At 40.1% G+C, this 26,363-nt stretch overlaps 1 protein-coding gene across 1 annotated transcript in view; it reads left to right on the plus strand.

Moving 5' to 3' along the window:
* SOX5 (SRY-box 5) overlaps positions 1 to 26,363 on the plus strand; it is a 261,446-nt gene that overhangs the window by 200,971 nt on the left and 34,112 nt on the right. The window contains exon 8 of the mRNA XM_019471987.1: positions 3,898 to 4,044. Within this exon, the coding sequence (XP_019327532.1) occupies positions 3,898 to 4,044 (147 nt within the window). The remainder of the gene's footprint in view (positions 1 to 3,897; positions 4,045 to 26,363) is intronic.

The following is a 26,363-nucleotide window of genomic DNA, read 5'->3' on the forward strand; positions in this document are numbered from 1 at the left end:
GAATGCCTTGGTCACAATAAACCAGTCAAGACCCTATAGGCTGAAAGTCCTGTATGAGTTGTAGTGCAGCAAAATTACCTCCCTGAGCGCTAGAATTTGAGACTGAGCCTTTAGGTTAGCTGAAGGTAGCAGAAGTGGCTTCAGGAGTCCCTGTTTGGGGTACAAATTAAGAGGCTCAAGAACAGTGTATTACAGAGGTGATACAGAATAACATCATTTTCATTGCACTTTTTGAGGTCTTGGTTTCATTACTGTGAAAAGTATAAGGGTGCATTTTAGCTGATGGTTGAATGTTTCAACAGAGACCGATTCATACACTGTTCCAAAATCTGAAACTCTATTGGGGAAGCAGGGGTAGAAAAGTTCTTTTGGTGGAGTTCAGTTTGTCTATGAAATGAATGCATAAATTGTTGTCATTTAGCTGTCTTGATTCACAGCACTTGGCCACACCTTTGCCCTTTCCTTGGGTTTAAGCTAAAGGTCATCATGTCCTAAAATAACTAAATACGAACAGGCAGGTTCAATAATGTCAGAGCTCAAAAATATTGACAGTCTAAGAAATGTGCTGTGTGTTGTATATTTCTGTCCATTTTTTTAAATCGGGGGGGGGGGGGGAAAAAAGAAGCAATTTTGCTGGTTAAATAGGATTTGGGGGGGAATATAGAAGCAATCTTGCTGGTTAAATAGGATTTGGACCCTTGCAATTTCATAAGCTACATGTTTTTCACTTTAGAGCTGGGCCTGATGTTGCTTTTCAGTAGAATAGTTGGTTTGTGTTGCAGGAAGGGACTTTTTCAGAGGGTATTCTAACAAGGCACCTCTTAGACGATTTTATTTAATGTTTGTTTTTAATTCTCAAAATGAATTAAATAGAGGTGAGATGTTGAATCTGATAACAGGAGGACAGAAGTTTGTACAAAGCATGAATGAAGGCTTTTATAGGTTTTCTTCCACCCCTCCTTCCAGATTACTCCACACTAGACTGCGTGCTTCACTCTCCTGAGGTATATCTGTCCCTGAACTGAGAATAAGGCATGCATTTGAAATTCCATATATTCCATTTATAACCTAAAAATATGGCTTTCTCCTGGGCTGTTGCATAGGGAAATTCATCCCCCATGCTTATTTAGTCATCGTCTGCTTTGCATGCATTGTCAAAAGGGTGGTTGACGACAATACTGTAAGGAGGAACCATGGTTTCCAACACATTTCTTAGTGACCACTGAACAGGTGTTAGGTGGTACAGATTCTTGGACACCATGCTGTGCATGTGTTTCATATAGTTTAGTTCTTGTGATTCATTCTTTGGACCTCAACAGAAGGTTGAGAGCTATGTTTGAGGTAGAGATTTCCCTCTCTTTTCAGGGTAAGGATTCTGTTTGAAAAGTCTTCCCCAAAGCCTCACAGAAGTTTCTGGGGGGCTGTCCTCAATAGGCTGGTTCCTGTATGGCCTGTCAATGATCTGCAGTTGGTTTCAGGACTGCTAAGTGTCCAAACTGACTATGTTATTTTTACCTTTGCTTGTGGACTAGACATATTCTCTGATACCTAATCTATAGATTAGCAGCAAGCTTGAACCTTTCCTGCTCAATGGCCGTTTGACTTTCTTTTGTCTTTTAGTTGCCTCAATTTGTTTTGTCATTTTTTTTCAATAGGGAGCAAAAGAAAAGGAAAAGCTTTCCCTAGATCTGCTCAGTCATCACCAGAGTCTGATTATGTTTGAGCTATTCCCTAGTCATCTATCCTATTTCGTAAACAACTGTTGCCCTTCTGATATATTAATTCTTACATAAAGCTGGCTTGGTTTTCCTTCAACTGCCTGCTACAGTTCTTCTCTGGTTCACACAGACCCTTGTTCCTTTCTCCCTGCTGGATTTAGTCTTCTTTTGAACGAATGAATGGATATGAACTTGAACTGATAAATACATGCATTTGAATCTGTGACTGATTTGTGGCTGGATTGTTTTTGATGACTTTTATCTGTAGTTGATTTGCATCTATTTGGCTCAGACTCGCTGGGGGTAACACAGAATAAATGAAGAAATAAATTTGAGGAAGAGGCAACGAGAGAACGGATGAATATATGAATGAATGGTAGGGAAAGAGGGAGACTAAACAGGAAGGGATAGATAAATGATGATTAAGAAGTACAGAAAAATAAGGAACAAGCAGTGATCAAAGTAGAGAAAATAAATAAAAAGGATTCAAAACTGAAAAGAATAGAAAGTCTGAAAACAATAGAAAGAGTGAAAGAGAAATAAGTAAGAACTTGGTGCCTGATTACACCTAAAAGAGCCGAAATGGGTTACTTTTAATTATGTGAAATAACATAGGGCTATGGATTGTGCACCAGTGAAGGGAAGAGTTTGTACAGGGAACCACGGGACAATGTCCAGGGTTGTCCGAGACTCAGAGCAGTAAATCTTGCCCGTTTGATCAAGTTAAGTGTTTGCTACGGGGCTTATGTACTCTAAACTCACATTAGCAGTGTCTCTCTACCTTTTGCACAGCCCCATGTGAAATACTCCTGTAACGAATCCTCATTTTCCTCTTTCAGACTTTCTGGTTTGGGTTAGCATTTCTTTGTGCCCTCCAATCTGACCTTTGTTCTTTTATCAGCATATGCAATTAACTAAAAAACAACAGCAAAACAACTAAGCACCACCAACAAGACTTCTTAGACTAGTCATATTGAAGCCCCCTTGTTTTTTCACATCCACTTTCATGTTCCTGCATGTTACCCCTTGTCACATTGCATCTTGGAAGCTCTGTTAGCACCTGCAGGCAGAGCGCACCATCATTCAGTGTTACACATTACGCATGTACTGCACAGCACAAATAATACATAGCATGAGTCTTTGAAACTGATACTGTGACTGAGGAGGGAAAGCCCTTGTTACTACATTACCTGCTCTCTCAAGCATCTGACTTCTATTTGGCTTCACCTGAATTCTTCTCTATTCACAAAGCAGCAACAATTGCTGCTTCTCCTGCCCACCATGTTTATTTTCTCCACTACTTATTTGGAAGTCAGGGGAGATTCCAGGCACTGCTAGTTTGCCTGTTTTCTCTCTGCTTTTGACCTCTGTCCATTAAACTCTTACTGTAGTGCTTAACTTTAAACAGATGACTGTGATTATAAGTATTCACATGCTAATAATCAAATATGTGTTTAAAGTGCCTTACTGGTTTAGTTTTGAAGAGAAAAACATTCCCACTCTGTATCTGCTTTGCATCTATCACAGAAAGGGTTCTTAGTCTTAATTGGAGCTTCTAGTTGCTAATGGACAGTACGTTACCATTGATATGTATATATTTATATTGACTGTAGTGGTTCCCCAGAACCCAACGGAGAGTGGGCTCTCACAGTAAGTGCTAAACAAAATTTTGACATTCCCTGTCCCAAACACTTTACAGCCTGTGCAAACAAGGCAAACATAGCAAGTAAGATAAAGAAACATAAAATGGTAGCACAGAGACCATCATATCAAATATCATGTGAATTTCACAGGGGTCAAGGCATCTTATCAGTGAAGATGCTGTTATGCCTAAGTCGTCTCACGAAAGGAAAGATTGCCCAGTGGCTCAGGCGAACCATGAAGATTAGCTTTTGTTCCTTGTTTTGAATCCCTGGACACACAGGGAAGCTGGGACATTTCTCATGATGACGTCTGTCATTTGCCCCCTGAGGAATGAGTCACAAAAGTTGAGATGACAATTCTTGTCTCGAAATATACCAGTGTGCTAAATAAAAAATACCCATCAGAAGGGCAATACATCATCTGCAGTAGGAGGAGCTTTGGGAAGATTACTTACTTATTGATGATGTCTCTCCGCGCTCTCTCTCTCTCTTCCCCCCCAACACACACCCCACTTTTTGTTTGTTTGTTTTTACAGCAGTTGTATGCTGCCCAACTTGCTGCGATGCAAGTGTCTCCGGGAGGCAAGATACCTGGCATACCCCAGGGTAACCTTGGTGCTGCTGTATCCCCTACCAGCATCCACACAGACAAGAGCACAAACAGCCCTCCACCCAAAAGCAAGGTACTGTACCAGGCCCTACAGCATTGCGTTTCTGACAATGTGGGTACTTGCATGTGGTTTTTTTTTCTGAGGGGTATCTGTGTGCCTCTCAGTTGCAGGCAGCTTTGTTCTCAGGATGGCTTCCTGGAATAGGAGGGTATTCGTAGTGCCATTTTTCCAGTGGGAGGACCCCAGCACAGTAATACCAAACAACCATTCATACACGACGTCAATAACAGACACCACCTCAGCTGAGATCCTGTGGGTTCCCTTGCAGTGTCCTAGCTATCACACTGCTGTTTCTTCCACCTTCAGTAACGGGAAGCAGGCTGAGGTCACCAGCTCCTGTTTCAGCACACAACTGTCGTTTCCTTTCAGAACGCTAAACCGGAGTCAGGTTAGCAGTGTGTCAACGAGAGGTGGAAAGCGGTGGGGCATCTCATCTGTGGACAGATCTCCTCCTGGGGTTCAGTGGGAGTTTGTGGAGGAACAAGTCTCCAAAGCAATGTCTGTTGTGTCATAGAACAGGGCTGGAATCTGCCCATCAAGCGATGGGCTCTGATGAGTAATCTTGGTCACAGCTGGGCAATTAGGTCCGTACTAATTTAAGAGGTCAAGCTAGCAGCTCGTAGTCACATATGTATAACGCCACCAGTGCGTAACTAGTTATACCTAGAAAAAAAGACACAGAATATCTCCAGTGGAAGAAGATGAGCTCAGCATATGCCACAGCTGAACAAAAGTAGCGGGTCAAAATTGAATGGCACATCTTAGGTGTTGCAAAACAACTAGGAAGAATTCAGCTAAGGAATGCAGGGAAAAAGCAGTCCCATTTAGATGACAGCAAGAGTTTGATAAAAATACGTCCTTTCTTTTTGTTAGCATCCTCTAGCATGCTGTCCATGTCCTTTATCATATCAGAAAAGATTCCTTGACAGTACTTGTTTTTACCCTAACAGTAAACCAGCACAGATTAAAAGTAACCAGACAAATAAGTAATACCATTGTCAGCTCAGTGAGATACATGTTCAAAGAATAAAATAGATGGTGTGGAACCAGTAGCTGTTGTGTTAATGAATCAAGCTCTGGGTCTACGTTTTCTTTCTTCTCTCCTCAGCGTAGGCTTTCTGACTTCCCGAAGTTTATCCTTGGCTTGGCCTCTTCTTTTATATACTATAGAGCAAGGAATTACAAAGCCATGCAGTGCTTGATGATAGTTTTGGGATTTTTTTCCAAAAAGTCGTGTCTATGGTTAACAAGAGATTTTTGTGCATTTTACAAGGGTTTTTTTGTGCGTGGCTAGTAGCTTGCGAGATCCCCTACACTTAAAATCCCGGTGTTGTTTTTGGATCTTTTGTGCGCAAGCAGAATGTCTGATGAGGTCTAAGGGGACACAGTATTTATTTTGTGGCAACTGTGGAATTAGAAGGCCTGCCATATCTACCGGTAACATCAAGCATAACAGTCTTACTGGCAGCTGTCAAGATCAGCCCTGTTCTCCCCTGTGTTTTATTGCTTTTTCATATTTGTAGGTGTTCCAGTGCCTTTGGCTTGCAATTCCGTAGGACACAAACAAAACTTATTTGCAAATTGAAAAAAAAAAAAAAAAGTGGGCCAAAAGGAAAGGAAGGGGGCTCCAAAAGGCTGTAAAATTGTGCAGCGTGAGCCCTGTGATGCATGCTGTTTTCAATCTGCTGTGTGCCAGTTGGAGGCTCAGAGAGAGAGCGAGAGAAAGAGAAGGGATAATGCTGAGAAATGATAGAGTAGCTGTGACCTCCAAGCTCAGCCTGGAAATCCAAGACATTGATTTCACTTAGCATTCCTGCTGAGAAATCCGGCGGAGTTCAGTTGTAATAAAAGAACAAGGTTCTGTTCTAATGGTAATGGCGTATGACAGACATATCACTTTGTCTGTCCTCAGCACCAGAAAGAGGAGAATTGGAGAAAGGTCACCTGACCTGCCTGTGCTGTTGTGCGAATGCTATACTGAGCTTTGAACTCCAGCCTGGAAGCACAATTATTTATAATACTAAATGATAAAGAAACCTTTATAGAGCCTACAGTAATTAGAATAAAGCTTATACAATAGTGCAGTGGCCTGGCTCAGAAAACACGCTGGCAAATCCGTCACAGTGGCAGAAACTGAAGCTTATGTGTTGAAACTAAACACCTTCATTTGTGTCTGTGTGAACCCTCCTTTGCTTTTTCAAAGCTTGTTTGTGTTCAACAGTGCCGAAAGTTTGTTGTTTGCTGATTTTTTTTTTTTTTTTTAAATTTTTTTAACTGGTTTTTACAGCCATTTTTTAATAATTTTTTTTTTATCCCCAGCAGCAACTTGGTTCATGAAGTTAGTTAGTGGTGGTCTTTCTCGCTGTTACTGCTGGTTATACTTCCACAGATGAACAGTTAATGCCTTAGACAAGCTGTCTGGGTTTTACAGCCATTTTTTAATAATTTTTTTTTAATCCCCAGCAGCAACTTGGTTCATGAAGTTAGTTAGTGGTGGTCTTTCTCGCTGTTACTGTACGTTATACTTCCACAGATGAACAGTTAATGCCTTAGACAAGCTTTCAATAGATGCTGTTTGCTGAATCTCTATTTTCAGCCCACAGTTTACACTGGCGCAGCTTTGGTAATACGCTCAAGTGTTTGGAGACAAGGAGACAGCCTTACCTGCAAGTGTGTCAAGCTACTGGCAAACATCTAGGTCACTTCTGAAAAGCTGTGCTTTTCTCCCTCTTGTATAGTGTTAAAGTTAGTTCGCTGCTCTTTGCAAGGATTCTTCAAAGTCGGCCTCAGCAGCAGATGGAACAACTATTGGCTCTAGAAATGCTGAGAAGCATCAGGGGGAGTTTGCCAAGGATCATCCTTTAAATCTAGTAAGACTTGAACACATCCCTGAAACTCCTCTAAGACCTTGGCAACTCCTGTTTTGGCAAACCTTTTATCAGTGGCCCTCACCAGTGTTTGAACATTGTGCTGGGCAGACTACCCTGGCATCTCCTGTTGTCTCACTCGCCTTTCAACAGATGTGACCTGGAATAGTCAAATTCACCTCCTAGGTTTCTGTACTGTAACTTTTAGGAAGCCATGAAGTAGAGATGCCATTATGCTGCGCTGCACACATTCTGTCAAGTTTTGGTTAGGAAACTGAGCTGGTGTCGTACATTCTTCCAAGAAGAAATCTGTGCCAGAAAAATTGATTTAAGAAACAGAGCTAGTGGAGCCTGTCCAAAAGAAAATGCGTGTGTCTTGCGGAAATGGATTTTAACACAGCTTCTTCTTGAGCAGTTTTAAAAACAGCCGGTATGCTAATCATACCATTCAAATTTACCAAGGCCTCCTCCACAACCCATTTGAAAGGCAACTATCTTTGAAGTTTGCCAAATTGTGCTGGATTTCCAAAGTCTGTCTTAAGCACATTTTGCCTTTGATCATGTAAATGCTTGCATGCTGCTCTGTTGGGTGTTCAAGGTGGTTACACGCTCCCAAGTAAGTAGGAGAGAACAGGCACAGGTGCAGATAAGGACTAGACAGAATAACCTACCAGTCTACCTTGTGATTAACTTCAAGCCTCTTGCTTGTACGGGGCCATGCAGGAGAGAAAAAACCCCAGTGTTATAGAGAATATGTTTATCTGAACAATGACCTTTACCATGCTACCAGGATTCTCACCTGATAGCTACAGTCTTCCCTGACTTCAGATGAGGTGCATTATACTCTTGAATAAGGACAGCAACATCACCCTCACTTGTAAACAGCCAGGGCCCCATTCATTCCTGCCTTTGTTCCTTGCTTTTATGTTGCACATGTAAATATAGCATCTAGTGCCTGCATGATGCAATATCCTAGGCCCTTCCATGTAACCTTTCAAGTACAGTAATTCTGGAGTGAATTTTCAAGGTAGCTTGTAAATGTAGCTAAATGATTCCCCGTATTTAATGGAGCACAGTGCATTTTCTGTAGCATCTGCTGAAAAACAGGAGCAATTCAGTGTGAAATGTGACAGGACAGAATTCCTGGGCGCTTTTCTTTTAACCTTGTTATGACCTCAGCCCTAACCCTACTCACAGTTGTGTCTCCATCAATGGCAACAGCACACAGATTGTCCAAATAAATTTTTTTGTTCTTTTCAAATACTTCTGGCAGTGATGTTACTATTTGCTCAGCAGTAGCACCTGGGAGTTGTGACAAGGAAAGGAAATGTGTTTCAGACAAGCCAGAAGCAGCACTAAGCAGTTGGATATACACAATCAGATTCTCCTCAACTGCAATATCCAGACAAATACCAGTGTGAATCCTTAACTGAAGATGGTACTTTATTTTCACATTATCTGATCCTCTGATCACCAAAGTAAACATTGGATTGAAAATTTTTCATGTTGCCTATAGTCAGCAATAGAATTGCCTTGGAAAGACTTAGAGCTTGCCTGTCAACCACAGCACAGATTGGCCTTAAAATGGCCAGAGACTCTCCAGGGGAACTTCTTCCGTTTTTGAGGAATATCTGATGATGATGCTATAGTTGCTGCCATATGCACCAGCTGTGTCTTGCATCTTGTTTATAGTATACGAAGGATAGAAAGGGACCAACAGTGTGCTTGCTCCATTCTCACCCAGGCAAGGTAAGCCTGGATACAAAACTACAGCTGAGTCACTGTTGACTTTCTTGCCAAGTACATCTGATACCAGGGACAAAATAAAGAATAGGAGTCTTTGGAAATGGGCATTTTAATTCAGACACCCCACAGGCTGTGTCATTAGGAAAAATAAGTAAACTATTTGCTATGGGGAGCTGGTTGGGGATTTTCCTGTCCCAGTCAAAACTGATGATGGGACTACACTCCCCAGTTTCAGTAGGAAAGCTTTCTTGACTCAGGATAAAAACATGATGAAAAAGAAAGAAAAACATCTGAAGGGAAGGAGAAAGGAAAAGGCCCTAAAATGGCCTGGTAATAAGAACATTCATCTAGATGAAATTTCTGATTCTACTTCGGGCAAATTGTTGACTTGAACTTCATTTTAGGTGACTACCCTAAGCAGCCCTGTTAACTTGGGTATATTTGTCTCCCTTCCCCTCATTTCTCTCTTTTGTATGATAGTGCAGAATGTGAAAATTTATCCTGGGGAGATCTTGGGGAAAACATTAAGCTCCATTATGTACATAGCTGCATCAGTTTACTTGCCACATCAAGCTATGACGATTACAGAAGCCTAGCTGATAAGTAGACATACAGATTCCTCGTACCCTCAGAGCTGCCATTTTTGAACATGTTAAAGGAAAGTAATTAATTTCAGCTCTACAGATGATAGATGCATTGCTCTTCAAATGCAGAAGGATATTGGTGTTTCCTCTTCATAACACTTCTTATTTAGCGATATCAAATATTTTTGGAAACATGAGCTAATTGTTCTGCACAGTGCTGTGAAGTACTCCAGCTATAAAGAGGACAGCTGTGTGATAAAGAAGACTGATCATGGCTGTGTACAGGTGATCAGAGGGCGTGACTGCTTGTGTTAGATGGGGCCAAACTCTTTTCCCTGAACAGACGAGGAACCTGTCTGAAACTAACCCGTTGCACGTTAGGCCTCATATACTAATGGCAATTACTGTCCTCTTTATTGGATGAAGAGCTCAGCAGCTGCTGAATGTCTATCCAAGCGGCAGGAAATTAAGGCATCCTTATTTCCATTAAAGAGAGTACTGAGGTATTTTAGAGTGAAGAACAAGAGTTCTCATTAAAGTGATGTAAGACGCACCATCCCTGCTAGAATGTCAAGGCTATGTTTACAGAAAGTTTATCTCCAAGATTTGAAAGGCTCTTTTATTTTTGAGAAGTTCCGGGCTGCACACAATTCTTTATATGCCACTAATTTAAAAAAATCCTTGTAAATTAATCCATTAAGCTTTTCAGCACCAGAATAACAGTTAGCACTAGAATATTATAAATCAGTAAATTCAAAACATTTTTCAGTGCTTGCGTTTCCCAATCCCCTTGTCAGTGCATCAAACAGGTTAGAAATAGCTGTAAGATAATTAAGGAAAAGTTTATAGTATGGATGCAGCGATGTATAGGGAGCTGTAAACTGAGACCTCATCTGCCTTATGTCTGCTATGCTACTTGGTGCTATGCTACTTCTTTAGTATTCCTGTGCATTCTTAATGGAGACCTTGTAGCTAATTATCTCTTTACCTGGAAGCCTTTTTCCTTTGCTGCCCATGCTTTTAATCCCAAATAGCAAAATGTAGAGCTGGTGATAGAATCTTTGAGACTGTTTTCCTCTTCCTTGTTCTTCTTCCTATACATGACATCCAGACATATAAACAATGACTTTTTAAACCATTTGTTGGAACACAATGAAGTGATGTGTATTAATGGAACTTCTTAAGATGCTTTTCTAAAACAGAGAATGGGTTCCGAACAACAAAAACAATGTTAATAGCAGTATCTAAAAAGCAGCAGCAGTAGGGACTTGCACAGTATTGTTCCTGCCTTCCACCCCTCCCTACTTTCCTAAAAATAAATTAAATACATGGAGGGGCTGCTAGGATGCTTTTTCAGATTAAGTCTCCACAGCTCTGTTTCCTGATATCATGTCTCTCTGGCAGGAGCCCATCTCTCAAGCAGAGTTGCCAGCCAGTCAGCCCTTGTCGGGCTCAGTTGGCACTTTTTATAATGAAAACTCAGAAGAAAACATAACAAAAAGAAAAGGCGGGGGAAAAAACCTCTGAAATCTGTGATCACAAAACAAAAGTGAGACACCCGAATTAAGCAAGACCGCTGCATTTCTGAGAGGTCTTCAAAAATCAGGCAGGGAACAATAGAGATGTAAAGCAAAGCGGTAGTGACAAACGTACAATGTGTGCTTCTACTAGTTCGCTACTGTTCCTTGCTGCTAGTGCCTTCCTTTCCTGGTATGAATAAATAAAACACCCCCTTTTTCCTTAGTGGGAAAGTTGCGGGGGGGGGGAGAGGGGGGCAGCAGGTAGTAATTTTCATTCTTTTTTGGTTAAATGATCCACAGCATTGGCTTCATAATGAAGACCAAGATATTACACCAAGCTCTATTACTTTCAGGAGGCAGCTATTAAAAAGCCAGGTTCAGTTATAGAATCCCTCAGGGTTCAGGAGTGCTGGAATCTGACATTTTGTTTCTGCTCTGCGTCTTACTCTGTTACTTAGAAATACCTAAGCATCAACTTCTGCAGAAGTTTTATGACTGAACTGCCCATCTAATGTCACTTGGAACAAAGAGCTTGAATGAGAAACAGCAGCATTTTGCAAGAAGAGACTGGAAGAGTCCCAAACAAGAAAACAGTGTCACAATGTCAAGGGTTTTTTAATGCCACTAAGATAGCTGTTGAGCTGATATTGCCAGTTGGCCACGCAGTCCTAAGAATAGCAGTAAAAGGGCTTTAGGAGAGCATGGAATCTGGAGCTGCATAATGAAACAGAGAAAAATTAGATTTTCTGGTTGCAGTGGTTTTCGTTGATCATCCTCACATTTGGGTGGGCTTGTTCTGGGGGGGGAGTTGGAAAATACTTAGGAGAGGGTCTTTCTGCTGAGGAAGGGGAACCAATCATGAGGAGAAATATATGTCCCAAGTTCAGCTTGGGACATAGCGTTCTTCACTAGAGGCTGCCAAGTATCACAGCACTGCAAAGATGAAGGACCAGTATTAGCTCTAAGTTAAATATAGATAACAAACTAGCCAGTTATGCCAATATCAGATTAATTTCTAGTTTCCTTCATAATGTGAAATTTCTATAAAGTAAAGGTCATCCTTTATTCCAGAGATTTATTTTTCAGACTCCAAGCTGTTAGACTCTCTAAATCAAGGAATGTGTTTATTCCAGGAGCACAGGCTTGTGCAAAATAATAGTAATGTAGCACTGTACCTATTTCATGGATTAGGAGACAGCTTGAAATGGAAGAGAGGACTGTCATTCTACCAGATCCTTCTAGAAGGGAGCCAGGTACTTCACTTCAGGAATTAAATCTTCCCTTTTGCATTTTCAGCTTAAGTGTTTGGGTGTTTTGTGGCATGTGTTAATAATCAAAAGTAAAGTGCATAGGCTGCGTTGGCAGGGCTGTCTACTGGACAGCAATGTAGCCATCTTTTAACAAATGTAGAACTTCTTTCAACACAGAAAGTAAATTTCTGAGGTGATTGAATCAAATTCTAATGTGATCAGTCTAGAAGCTTCCAGAAACTGCTTGCTTTGTCTGCAGAAGGATGGTTTGCTTCCATGTTACGTGCTAGATTTGAAATTAGCTCCTCTTGACACATTCAGGCAGAATGCAATTCAAACTAAGCATGAAAGAAATGTATTTTGCAGTAAGTATTCCTGTACCCGCAGCTGAATGATTATCATTTAACAAGGGAGCTCTACGAATTTTTTAATCTGAAACATTTTAATCTGTAATCCCTGGTAGCTGTGGATATCTGAAGAGAAGCAACATTTAGCAGCAGAATGGAGAAGAAATCTATTTTATTTTCAAATTCAAAGAGACAGTTTCTTATAGGTTATTATTAACTCTAGAGTTATATGAAGTGCTTGGCAAATATTTCACTGAAGTTTCTCAGAACTACACATTTGTTGTACAGAATGCAGTTTGAATTGTTTAGTGTAAAATGAACTGGTGCAAAAGAGGCTTTCAGAGAAATTATGTGGAAGTAGTCCTTTAGAGTACACACATTTTTCAACGCAGTGTGGCTACATCTTGTGATTTGATAATGGATAGCTTCCTTACAGTCCCAGTTCCTGGAGTCACGTGAATATGTGAGAATCTCATTTAAACAAAAAGCTTCAGGCTGTCATGGCTGAAACTTACAGATTGGTATAAATGTATCTCAAAGGCTTAGAAAGCAGCTAACAAAATGAATCTATGAGTTACTATTTTAATCAAGTGGGATTAATTTTCAGTCTCAAATCATAGAAGACTTCATGTTGGCAATTCTGCTAAGGCGTAAATATTTCTCAGCAGAATTAGACTTTTTACTATAGTATCTCAAAGTAAAAGTGCTTCAGTAGTATCCCGAGAGAACATTTGAGAGCATCCAAAGAACATCAGAGGCAGGCAAGCTGATGCAACAAACCATTTTGGTTTTTGATGTAATTTGACAGGATTTAATGTATGAAACCAGTTTAAAATTTTGATCTTGATCATGTGCCTTTATGCACAAATGCTGCCAGAATATGAATTCAAATGTGTACTTTTGGTACTAATGAATGAGTTTAGTTTCTGTTTGTTTCATTTCAGTTGCTACATTTTTCCCTGTTGCTTTCAAAGGAAAGAGAAGCTAATGCCATGACTGGTGTCGCTGGAAAAAAAAAGATTATTAAGAAAAATGTCTTTGATAAAAGATTTCTCAGTATCTTGACACGTGGAGTGCATGGAGGGGAAGACCTTGTCTCTTATGGGAACACTGGAGAGAAGGCTTTTCAATTTCCAATCATCGTGTTACAGAAAGAATATGACTTCGAGTATTTCAAAAGTTATTAGTGTTTCTTAAACTTTTTTGAGTGGATGTGCCAGCACCTGCTAGTAAATTTAAAATAAGGGGCCATTTATAAGAGCTATGTGTGTATGGAGATGTAGCGCATGGGTTCGTACAGGCTTTCAGCTGACATGCCAGGCAGTGACATGTCATGTCATGAATCAGCCACATCGTGTTACGTGATTTCAAGCTAACAGAACACAACAGGAGTTTCATAGTGACAAACACAACCCAACATGACATATCCATGGGAAAATTGGCACAAAAAGCTTCTTAAAGTTGAGTTTCAGGGGTACATTTATTCGTCTCCAAAATGCTCCAGAGAAAACTGTGAAGCAGTGTGCCGGAAAAGGGAGTAATGCAGTGACAGAATTACTAAAGCAGCTTTAATTCGGTGTACAATTAGGAAGAAAACATATGGATATAACAATTCTGGAGAGTATTTTTGTTGTGTTGGGTTCTTGCGAATTTCTTTCTTTCCAAAGGTAGCTCTCTCAGGGCTGCAGTCATTCCAGGTCAGTGATTATTTTTATCTTTAGCCATGCTAAGAGCTGTATAGACTTCAGGTTACAGCTGTAAGTTAATGTATTTTGAATTTAGCTTTTGGTTGCCTCAGTAAATCTTGAATCCTTCTAGTATAAACTCTCTTGTTTTTTCTGCTTTGCTTGCGATCAGAATGACCCCCTTTTGTGCCTGTTTCCAATATTCTTAGTCTTCTCTGAAATTATCTTCTTTCCCTTTCTGGGTACTCCTATCCTAGTTTCTGATGTCCACTGAAAATAGAGTCCGCAGTTAAAACTCTGGGATGAATTAATTAATCTCTGTTTGCTTATTATTCATCATACGTGTGTGGCTAGCCTGTGCTTTCTACTTTCTGTATAAAAGGCACAGACCTAATTTGGGGTCAGGGAAATTCAACACACACATTTGGCTAGGAAATGCATGTCAAGTGGCATTTTGTTCGTGATATCAGAAGTTAAAATGGTGTCACATGACTGTTTGCCCACTACATTTCATGTCTGAATTTACAGTTCTTAATTTCACAGCCTTAGAAATACCAATTTCTCTACACAAAATGAATCCTCCTAGTGGACTGCAGCTCATAGGCAGAATGATGTGGTGTGTAATACCCAGGAGATTTACTACTTTACCAAGCAACTGAAGTTCATTGGGGCTAACGGGTGAGGAAGACAACAGCCACATCATTTTGGCTAGCCTAAGCGAGAAAATAGCACAGATATTCAGAGACCTGCAGAGCAGAACAAACTGACTAGATACTTTCTCTTCTGCCTTAATTTTAAAATGAGCAAGATGGTCCCAGAGTGTGAGGAGTGGTGACATCTAGTTTCATTTGTGAAGTCTCACAGTAGTTGGACTCTGGCTGGACATGTGGAATACCTGTCTCCAGGGGATCCCCTCGTGCCTGTTAAAAGTGTGGGTAAGTATTGGAGTCTTCTCTTGAGGGGAGAGACTTAGAGCATCCCCCTACCCCACTGTCCCTCTACACAAACGATGTGGGACCTTTGAGGACTTCATCAAACCTGGTGGAGATTGGCTGGTGCACTCAAAGTGTCTGTAGAGATGAAGATTGCCAAACATGCATACATGCACACAGACTTCATGTGCCCAACTCACACACATGCACACACACAGACTAATTTTGAGGCTAAAAATAATCTCACATTTGGACAACTCTCAAGGCTTTTACTGGCATGACATCTTAAATTTCAAGTGGATGCAGTATGTATTGCTACTGCTTTTCTTGCGCTGTTGTTCTTCACCCCCAAATGATTACAGTTCAGTGCTGGGTGGAAGGATTCTCATGATAGTATCATTTGGGACTCACTTTGTAAATTGCTCTGGGCTCAAACAGAGGAAAATAATACTATATAAATACATGTTATTACTGGTGAAGTGATAAAATTGTCTTATGCTTACCAAGTTATCCTAGTGTCTTGTCTTGATCGTAATTAACTGGTGACATACACTTTGAGTCAGTGCTCTAGGATTTGTGCCCAGAATAAGTCACAAAAACAAAACAGCTTTAGTATGGGAGAAAAGGATGAAGGGGGCTTTTTTTTTCCTCCCTTTTTTTCTTCTGGATAAGATATAAAAACTGCCCAGAGCTGGCCCTGTTCAGAAATAGCGAATCAGCCTCTTGGAATTTTTTTTTAAGATGTCAACTTCCCTCTCGTATACTGCTGTGAAGACAAAGAATGTCTTAATGTCTGTATTGAAGTCATCATTAAAATAAAAGGAGATCTGTAGACATCAGCTATAAATCATCAAGAAATAGCTTGTGGGTAACCTTTGACACAATTGAACCTACTTGAAATGAGCTAGGGCTGGATTCATTGCCTTTAGTGAAGCCAGTAGGTGGACTAAAGGTCTCCTCTCTCTCTCCCTCTCTCTTTCCATCTCTTACAGTGTTAGCTTCTGGGAGGTGAATGTGTTCTGGCTGAGTGATGGAAATGCATTTGGATGTGTTCTTAAATAGACATTTGTTTTATGTCTGAAAAGAATAGGCCAATCTTAACAGTGTGATGCTGGGGCTATTTGAAAGGTATTTTTTAAGGCAGTTGTCTTCTTTCAGCTTTACAAAAACTATTTTAACCAATTGTTTAGACTTGAGGAACAGCATGGAATATCTATTGTGTATGGATGCATGCATGTTCTCCAGAATTAACAGGAAAATGGTAGATAAAAATCTGCCTAATTTTACATAATAGACTTTTGGCATTCTTGTGATCTGACTTCAAATTCATGCTGAGTTTCTACAGTATTACAGAAATACTAGTTTGCAGTTGTTAATTTTAATTTCTAAGATGCTAGTTTTTAAAAGGAGCTGAAAGTGTTCAGCATCTCATGGGGACAAACTATGAGTCTTACTAATGAATCCAGCAATTAGTGGTTCATTGTGCCTGCCAGCAATTTGGCCCCGATACCGGTCCTGATGGTGATTTCATTTTTGCTGGTGTGAATCAGGAATAGGATCTGAAGTCTATTCACCAAGGGGGGCTGAATACTTCTTCAGCGCTGTTCTGCTTGTAATCTGCATTCAGTACTGACAGCAGCAAATAAAAAAAAGGAACTACAATATATTTAATTATGATTATTATGGTTGATTAATATGTTCATTAGGATAATTATATAATATCAATAGTACTTATTAAACTTAAAGTGTTGTAAATGGTGGTGTCCCCATGCAGTTAGATAAATATATATATGACATATGCCCACTTTGCATAGAAGAAACCCTTTTCCTAGATTAAAGTATGTATTTTCTCCAGTTTTGTAAGTAGAGAATTGAGACAAAAGAGGTGGCCCTTTACTTTCTGTAGTCATTTGCACTTGTGCAAACCACTAAAATTTATATCTGGTGATATTTTATCATAACTTTGCAAAGATGTCAGTGACCGTGTGCAGAAGAAGATTAGATAATGAGTGACTCATTCAAGTTCACAGAGAAAATTTGTTGGAAAGTCAGGAACTGAACCCGAGTCTCTTTGGCATGACCCAAGGAATCAGCAATAAATAAAGGCATGACCGTGGCATGGGAAAAGGAATGACCCTTCCCAACAGGTGTACTCTGAAGTAGTTAACCCCACATATGTAATTATGAGTGGGGTATAAATATTAAGCAAATTCTTGTTCTATGTGTGCAGTACTCAATGGTGGAGCATGTGTTTGCTTTGAACATTCCCTACAGTACGTTAAACTCCCTCCAGTTTCTGGAACTGCTGATTAGATTTCATCTTACTGCTAAACGGAGGTGAAATGAAAAAATACCCAGCAAGACAGAGTTGTAAAATCATTTTGATTTTAGTAATCTGGGATGTTGTTAATAGCACACAAGCATTAAAGACAGATGAGTTTTGTGTTGATAGTTTCCCTTTGAAAAGCTATTAGTTGGAAAAACAAATTGTCAAGCAGGTCATATCTACAGTTACAAAACATATTTTGACATTTTTCTTACAGTTGTATGTATCTATAAATAAAAACAGTGCATGTTATCTTTGCACTACTTACTTGTAGTGCTGCATACATTGCTGCCTCTCTTCATGAAAAATCTACCTAGACTACATAGAGTTATCCGAAGTCAGAGAAAGCACAGGTGGTTTTTGAAAAGGAATTTCTTAGCCCACTGCCAGTTATCCAAGCTGTTTGAAATCTCTTTTCTTTCAAGCTCTTTTGACTTGTTTCTTCTAAAGTTTTCAACAGCTGGGGTTTGTTTTGTTTTGTTTTGTCTTTTTTCCCCCCTGAATCTTAGAATCCGTGCAGCATCTTTGCTTCTCCTGCCTGACCACAGCAGGAGGAGGGGTCTGTTGCTAATTTGTTTTGATACGGTACGCTTTGGTCTGTATTCTTTTTGAAATTAATTCCTTTTGCAGGTGTGGGGTTAGAGGTGGTGGTGTGCTCCCAGCGAAGGTGTCATCCACCACAGAGAGGAGGTGGGAGGCTTTGATCAGTGTGGCTTCTGTTTTCTTGTTGTTCATTTAAAATGTATCAGTTTGTAATGCTGTTTGGCTTTGCAGGTCCTTGTTTTATTTCCTTCCAAGTCCTTCCCCGTCCTTTCAGGTTTTGTTGTTTTCATTGCTGTTCATTCTGCTTAACATTTATTGGGGATTATTCATTGGAAGGTGGTGACTCCAAGTTCAATTTAGGCAGCAAACAAAATCCGGTCTAATGTCTATTTCCATTTTTTAAACGGCCTTGTTATGGGTGGGAGAGTGCATTATTAAGGACACGACACCACACGTTTCGACTTCTGGGTTTTATTGGGACAGAATTACGTAGCAAGGATTTAAAACAAAAAAAAAATCTAACCAAGACCCAAGCTACAAGGCGTCATGCTTCAGAGCACAGGCCACTCCAGTTTCTGCCCAGCACTAGTTCAGGAATATATGCCACAGATCAAACTGACAACTATCTACTTTTTCTTGCAACTTCTTTTGAAGCAGATGGACATTTTGGGAGGTTCAGTACAGTATCAAAAAAACACCAAACCATTGGTCTGAATAAGAGTGGCGATTGCTCTGCTCTTCCTTATGACTCAGCTGTTCACTCACTCTGTGAGATTAGGCAAATCATTTAGCCACTTTGTGCCTTATTCTTCCCATTTGTGAAATAAGGCAAAAGCTGTCAGAGTAATTATGAGCTTTAATTAATTAATATTCCTATGGTACACTGTAGAAGTTATTTTTTTCCCCTCTTGCACTTCACTACTTCTTATGTATTTCAGTGGGGGCAGTTTGGAAGAAGCATTCTTTCTAGGAAGGATCCTTTCCCCTCCTGTCCCCAACAATTTTGTGATCCTCTCTAGTGATTTTTACCTCTTGTGAAGTGATTTGCATGGTGAAAAGCATGAAAAATCAGTTGTTGCCTTCCCCTGAAGATTTGCAGTATCTGCGTCAATCCCTGCTGACCTGTGCCTAAGTCACTCTTCCTGCTTAGCAGCTGACTTGAGCCTTCTTAGACAAGCGCTTCATTAATAGCATTATACCAAATAAATAGGTACAGCAGTGATGTGAGAAATACAGCTGAACAATAATTATTAGAATCAAAAAGCTAACAACAGGACCCAAGTTTGGCATGAAGTATGGACTAGCAGAACCCCAAGTGGCCAGTCTCTCTGCACTGACACATGTTGTATCTTTACTCAATATGGACCCTTCTCATTTCAGGCCAAACCTGGCAGGATTTGCTCAGAACAAGCTTCACTGAAGGTTTTTTTATAAATGCGGCTATTGAGTTAAATTTTTGCTCATTCAGAGATGCAGAGTGAGAAGGAGCTTTTTCATTATGAGGTGCAAGCAAATGCTAAACGCTCTTTGTTCCAGCAATTTTGTTTTGTGCTGTACTGAAAATCCACATACTGGGTCCTAAGCAGTGTGGTGAGCAACTCTCACTTCTGCTTGTTTCAGTCTAACAGAAGAGCACATGCCCAAACAGCAGAATAATGGCAATAGGAGTAAGTCAGTTACTTTTGTATGGATGAAATTGAATGTTTGAAGTTTGGATCTGAGTTGGGATAAGCATCCATAAGTCATCAGGTTTCCCTAGAGGTTGATGTGACTGAAAACTCATGATCAAGCAAAAATGGCCTAGAAATCTCATACCAGCCACTTTCCTCAAACACGTAGTGCTATTTGTCTGTGGAGATTACCAGGAGACTTCACAAGGATGGTGGGCATTTTGGCAGTCGAAAGCCAGCCAGGAGCTGCAAGTATGGTTTGGAGGATACTTCTCTGAGGATTTGAGAAACTAAATGAATGCATTTTGGGTAAACACATACCAGTCTGCTCATTTTTTGCTAAGCTGCATGCCCTGGTATATTCTGTTGGCCAAACAGCCTGCCTTGAGCTCCACAAGACCCCAAAGGGCTAGGTCCCATTGCAGCACTTGTCTTTTCTGAAGAGTTTTAGAGAGTTGCTTTTAGGATTCTGTGTGCAGAGTTCTGACCAGTTGCTACGCAAAATTAAGGCCTTTGCCCCAGGTCATCGTTGGATGTAGACTTTGAAGAGGAGTTACGTAGCTCTCTCCACAGACACTGCTTTTAGGCTGCCCTGCAGCTGAAACAGCCCACACTCTTCCATGTCTGAGCTAGCTGGAGGACTAAAATGATCCTAGACTTGTTTTGGCATTTATTTCATTGCTCTGTTATTTCAGCATCTGTATTCTGTGGCTCATAGAATAGAGCGATACTACAGAGTAAGCGCTGTGCATCGGATAAAAAGGTTGTAGGGAGGAGGGGAAGGCATCCAGCTCATAGGGCCTTCCGTGTGTATAGACAAGTCATTTTGCATGCTCCGCTTTTGTTCTTCCTGTATCTATTTGTGAATCCTGCGTACAACTTCAGGAAACAACAGTGCTAAACACAAAGGGAAAACCACCCAGCAGCTCTCTTATTTTACTGTGACAACATGTGGACTAGACAAAATCAAAGCTTGGGGTTTCCAGGGCAGCAAATTAGTCTTTGTAACTGCAGACTTCTTTCCTGGCAGCTAGGCTTCCTGTAAAGAAAAATAAAAGGGGAAGATGTTAGGGATCTTTCTGAGAGGACAAAGTCCCCAGAGAATATCTTCACCAAAAGCCCCTAGCATTGTAAAAAAGGACTGGGAAAAAATCCTGTCTGTCCCTGGTACTACAAAACAGATTAAGTTGGTGTGTTCCTGCACCACTTTTCCCGATCAACAGAAATGGAGATTGTGCAAGAATACTCCCAGTGTATAAATCGGCCTTTGGGAGTAATTTATTCCTTGAGTAGTCCCTTAAAAGAAGCAGATGAGAGAACAAAAAGAATATTTGTCACAAATACAAGGCAGCTCAGTTCCCCCCTTTGTTTTGAGTCCCACGAATAAGAGTATTCGGGCACTATCAGTAAAGACTGGAAGTACTAACTTTGGTTGGGTAACGTGCACTGAGTCCAGAAAGTGTCTACCTTCTGAGAGCAGCACATTCAGGAAAAGACACTCGGCAAAGCAACACCATAAAAACATCTGCTCTGGGTATAGACAGAAATCCAGGCTGAGATGTTTCTGCAGCTATCTATCAGAGAAGGAAAAGTCTGTGCACTCTGCAGGATCAGAAAGAAAGAAGACAGTTCTTCCTAATATTTACCCTCTGCCTTGTCTTTGGTGCCTTTTCTTTTCCGTTCTGACAAGAGTCTAGTTGTGCCTTCTGCTTTTGGCACTGAAACTCATGGGCAAGAGTAGGATAAACTGACTTCTCTGAACCTGAAGAATAATTCTGTTGTGTTTATTATCATGTCATAACCAAGATGCCTGTTTATATGTCTCCATCTCTTTTTCTGTGTAGTTAAGAGAAATTTCCACCTTTGCAGGAAGGGACACATTATTCTTAATCAAAACTTGAGAATGCGGCAGGAGGAGGTACAGCTGCAGATGAGCATTATCTAATTCACCCATCCTGTCATGTGAACATCCCTGCTTAATTTAATACAATTATTTCATCAGTGAGGATAATATCAGCAGCATGATTCATTTATACAACATGTTTCACAACTGCCTTTACCTCTCGGCTTCTTATTATCACTACTGATAATTTCACCATGAGTGGCTTCAGAGGAAGGGGAGGGGATGTGAAGGAAGCTGCCAGTATCTTTGTGTGAGTGTGTGGACAACGGTAGGCTTGAGGGGCAGTGATGCCAAAGGATTTTCTTTGCATATATGCTGTTGCACCTCGGTTTCTGATACATTTTGGTTAGACATTTCTGGATGAGCAAGAGACTGAATGGATAAGCCACTGACTGGCTGCATTGTTCCATGGGCAACAATAGCATCATTGTCTTGTGCCCCAGACATGCCAGTAAGTGCTCCATATTTTGCATTTCTGTTGAAATTAAGATCTCCACGAAACAGAACGAGGGTGGGGGAATGAAGCTTTGTTTCTGGTGAGGTGGCAGAGGCATTCTTTTAGAAACCCCCTCTCCGGCTTCTTATTTCTAACTCATTTGGCTGTAATTTGTACTGTCAAGGTCATTTAAATAAGCAGCAAGATGTGGCGAATGTGTTCCCAGAGGTCATGAAAAGCCTCTTTAGTAGAGCATGCTAGGCTGTGCTTATGCCAGGTCATTTAAGCACATTTGTATTGCCAGTCAGATGATACACAGAGTAGTTCATGATTTTGTAATAAACCGTGCAACCTGGACCTTCAGTGTGTGCCACAGTGGGATACAGCACTTGGATTTAAATGACAGTACAATAATTCAGTAACTGTATTTTAATAGTATACTAATCTTTAAAATATGTGAAAAGAAGTGAGATTATGAAATCCAAATGAACCGTATGGGTTCTTTCCAACCACCACCCTTTTTTTCTTTCTCTGAGACGGGTTCATTCATCTGGGCTATCAGTCTTTTATTCAGCTCTTGGTGTTGAAATAGTGCCATTTTTAATAAACGGTTTAGAGAGATTCTCAAAATCAGATTTTATTCCCTTCTTTTTCCATATCCATTCTCCATAGAGAAAAATTAACCTTTTATCTTAGGAGGAAGTAAATAGAGACAGCATGATTGAAAGATTAGAAAAGACACCATTTCAGCCAACTATTTGCAACATTGGTGACTGCGAGTCAGAATTCCTGGGTCTGTCTAAAACTCTGCCGCTACATTACTGTATGACTGTGACCAAATCCTTTCCTCTCTCTTTCATTTTTTCCTCCCATATTAATAAGGACTTTGTGTTTACCTAGCATTTTACTTTTTCGAAGGACCATACAAACCTTATAAAAGCAGTGTGAAGCACACTGAACTTACCAGCAGTATTTCTGTTCAAATGTTGCTTGTCAGGCACCTATATTTGGAGATTTCCAGTGTCTGATGCTTAAATACAAAAGCTTAAAGTTACAGGAATCCAGGTTGAGTGAAGCTACAAAATACAGCTCTTGAATATTTTGTTTACCCCCCAAATTCTGGTGTAGATGAAGGGTTCTTCTTTCTTCCCTCCTATGTCTAGAGATCAGCTGGGGAAAAAAAATCTAGAGCAAATCAAGGATTTAAAGTTCCCTGAGCTCCAAAGTTTTGGTTAATGACAGTCTTCCAATCCTGGGAAGCAAACCACCAGCTCTCCCTAAAACAGCGACTGTTCTGACACTGCTGTGATACAGGGGATGGGAATCTCTTTACCAATGCTTTGCTTTTGCTGTGGGTACTTCATTTTATTAGCCCTCCGTCGTGTGTTTTCGCTTATGCTTTATTCTCTACATTTATTTTTTCTGCGTGTGTTTTGTTTTGTTAGCCAAATGCGCTACTTTAAAGGAAACATTTCATAACCTTTAATCAAGATCATATTATATTTTCATCACATCTGTGTTTATATTATTACAAGCCTTTTGGGTCTTAACGTCCTCTGGTCTAAGCATTAATCGTTTTGGTTGATACATAAACAAATGTTTGACTTTGTTTAACTCTTTAAAAAATACTGGCTTGAAAAAAAACCCCTTATCAATGGCATCTTAGAATAACTGCATGTCAAAAAAAGGCAGGGACCAATCAATACTGAGCTTTCTCGAATGAAAACTTAAGTGCAGGGAGTAGTTCTAGAGTCTGTGATCCCACTGTATAAAATCGAATCTCCTGGCTGTTGAAAGAGACCATCTACCTGGAGTGAACGTGCTACATCTATTTTTTTCTTTTTATTACTCTTATTTGCCCTAGCTGTCATGCTGCTCTTATACACAGCCTTGGTATAACTGAGAGTGAAGCCTGCTAATCTGTAATGGGGCAGAATGTTAGCTGAGAGATTTTATAATTAAAAAGAAAGGTAGGCCAGCACCTAATTCTTCTCGTGGTTACACAGGCACAAATCAATAATGAAGACAGTGCAGTTCTTGATTTAAACTGGAAGAGGAGAGAATTTTGAATTTATGTCTGCAGATAGGAAGAAGAGTAAAATGGCCCACTGAGTATAGGAGTGAAGATCCTAACAGTCATCTTCACACTTAACACAATTGTATATTATTACCTGTCTCCCAGATATTTTTTAGACTCCCGTGGAATAAATCAGTGTAGTTCCACTGTGGTAAAGGAAATTACTTAAATTATTATCAACTCGTGATCCAGCGCAGGATTTCTAAACTCTCTGACTGAATTTTTAATGTATTTGACTTCCAGTGAGGGTTTGAGAATGCTCTTTGAAATAACAGAAGTAAGAATGTTATGAAGACCAAACGGTGAAGTAATACCATTTTGTAAATACATACAATAGCTGAAAATTGTTTACTTGTCCTCCTTTATGAGAACCAAGCTTCTGTGACCTCCGATTAATTTACCATTAGCCTGAACACACAATGAAAGTGAATGAAGGGGCAATTTGGAATGACATTTATCAGCTCTGGAACTGTCGACTTCTATTATTTCCACAAGGCCTTATACTTCTTGGCTCCAGAGAAGGCTGTGCTGACTTGAATGAAGAAGAGCATTCTTACTACCAAGAATAGTTACAGCGCAGACAGCTTCATTGCTGGATGCCTACGATGGAAAAAAACACCTCCCCCATTGCTAACTTGCATTAAATGAGACCAAAACCACTGTTCTGTAGTGGACTTGCACAAGGCCTTGCCTTCACACCAGGCTAAAAAAAGGGAACAGAAGAACTGAGGAAAGGGAGAAGGAGCGAGAGAAGGGAAGGAAATAAACTTTATAGGGACAGGATAGCTGAGGGATTGAGTCAAAAGGACAAGACTGAAAAAAACCTTTCAGCACGAGGATGCAGGTTGGAATCCAAGCTGACTTTGCAGCAAGTGAGAGCCATTCCCATCAGGGACTGGTTTCTGCTCCGTATGAACTGAAGTGCTGCTCTTGGTCAGATTTCCAGTGGCCAGAGAGCACACCGCAGCTTTTACTACCATGTCTGAAACTAATCAGACCCTTTTGTTGGGATTTACAAAAGAGGTCAAGAATTGAATATACATGGAAACTAACCCCTCTTGGATTGAACCGAAACAAGTCTGTGGGCAGGTTTGCATTGCTTCTGATACTGTCTTCCAAATAGATGACTTTGCTCTTCAGGGATCCTTGTCTGGCACAGGGTCACTGTCTTTGGTTGGTTCGTTGGCTAGTTTGTACTTACACTTTTATGCAACTATCTCAATACTGATTTTACAACATCATAGTTACACTGTTGTGGGATTTTATTTCTTTTTTAAATTGAAATCGGTGGAACAGCAGAGCAAGTCCCCTTCCATTTGGCTAATATGTTAATCTATTTTATTCTAATACAGATGGATTTGTATCTCTGTAAAGTAACGAATACCTTCTTAAAATGTCAAATGCTGGTTGAACTGGGCAACGTTTTTAACCCCAAGGCTTAAGTCTCCTAGAAGATCAACAGAACTCTGCTTTCTAAGTGCCTAAGTCACTTCTGAGAATACAGAATATAGGCCTCTACGTCCATTTTATGGATTGATTTTTTTCCCTTTATTTTATGCACAAGTTGCATCTAGGATGGCTTAAATACCACTTTAAGGATGACAGCTTTGTCCACGATGTCCCTAATACATTTGTTTGCTAAGCTTTAATTTATTTTTAACCATGACTATTACAAAAGTGTAGAAATAATCAAATATAACAAAAGTGCTTTGCTCAGAGCTTACTTCTTTAAGGTAATGGAAAAGTTATATGACAGTGCTTTGCAGAATCGTCCTGTGTTTGGAGACGTACATCTACATCATCCTTCCACAAGCGATAGGCAACTATAAAATTCCTTCTTTACTGCAGCACACCATCCTCTGTGGAAAAGAATCAGTACTATATGATAGTAGTTACAGATACCTTAGTGGGAACAGTAAAACACTCAAACATTATGAGTCTAATTCCAGCCAGCTTTGCATTGCTGTAAGTTAGGACTAATGCTATAACAGTGAATGTACTTATAACTTAGGGAGATCAGAATCAGCTTCCGCAGTGCCTAGAGCCGAAACCCAATTGTGTGATGCGACACTTCCTGTAGCTGAAGGGTGGCTTTCCTAAGTCACAGTGTCAGGGGAAAGCTAAGCTAATATGTGATGGTTGGATCTAATGCCATATCCATTAGTTCTGGTTATTTAAAAGTCAGTTAAAATCGCTTCTAAAATATCTGCCTAGTTGAAAAGCTTTTTCTCCCTTCCCTGTTTTTTTTTCCCCTTATTGTACTTTATTTTGGTTGAACAAAAATACATGACTTAGAATTTTAATGTGTTTTATAGCACTGCCTGTTACTCTGTGTAATCAAGTCAGGTTTAGGAATAATTCCAGTTACCCTGAAAAAAAAGTCACTCAATTTTTCTATTTTTGCATAATAATAATAATAATAATAATAATAATAATAATAACTGA

This window comes from Aptenodytes forsteri, unplaced genomic scaffold (genome assembly GCF_000699145.1).
Source record: "Aptenodytes forsteri isolate BGI_AS27 unplaced genomic scaffold, ASM69914v1 Scaffold241, whole genome shotgun sequence".
NCBI lineage: Eukaryota > Metazoa > Chordata > Aves > Sphenisciformes > Spheniscidae > Aptenodytes > Aptenodytes forsteri.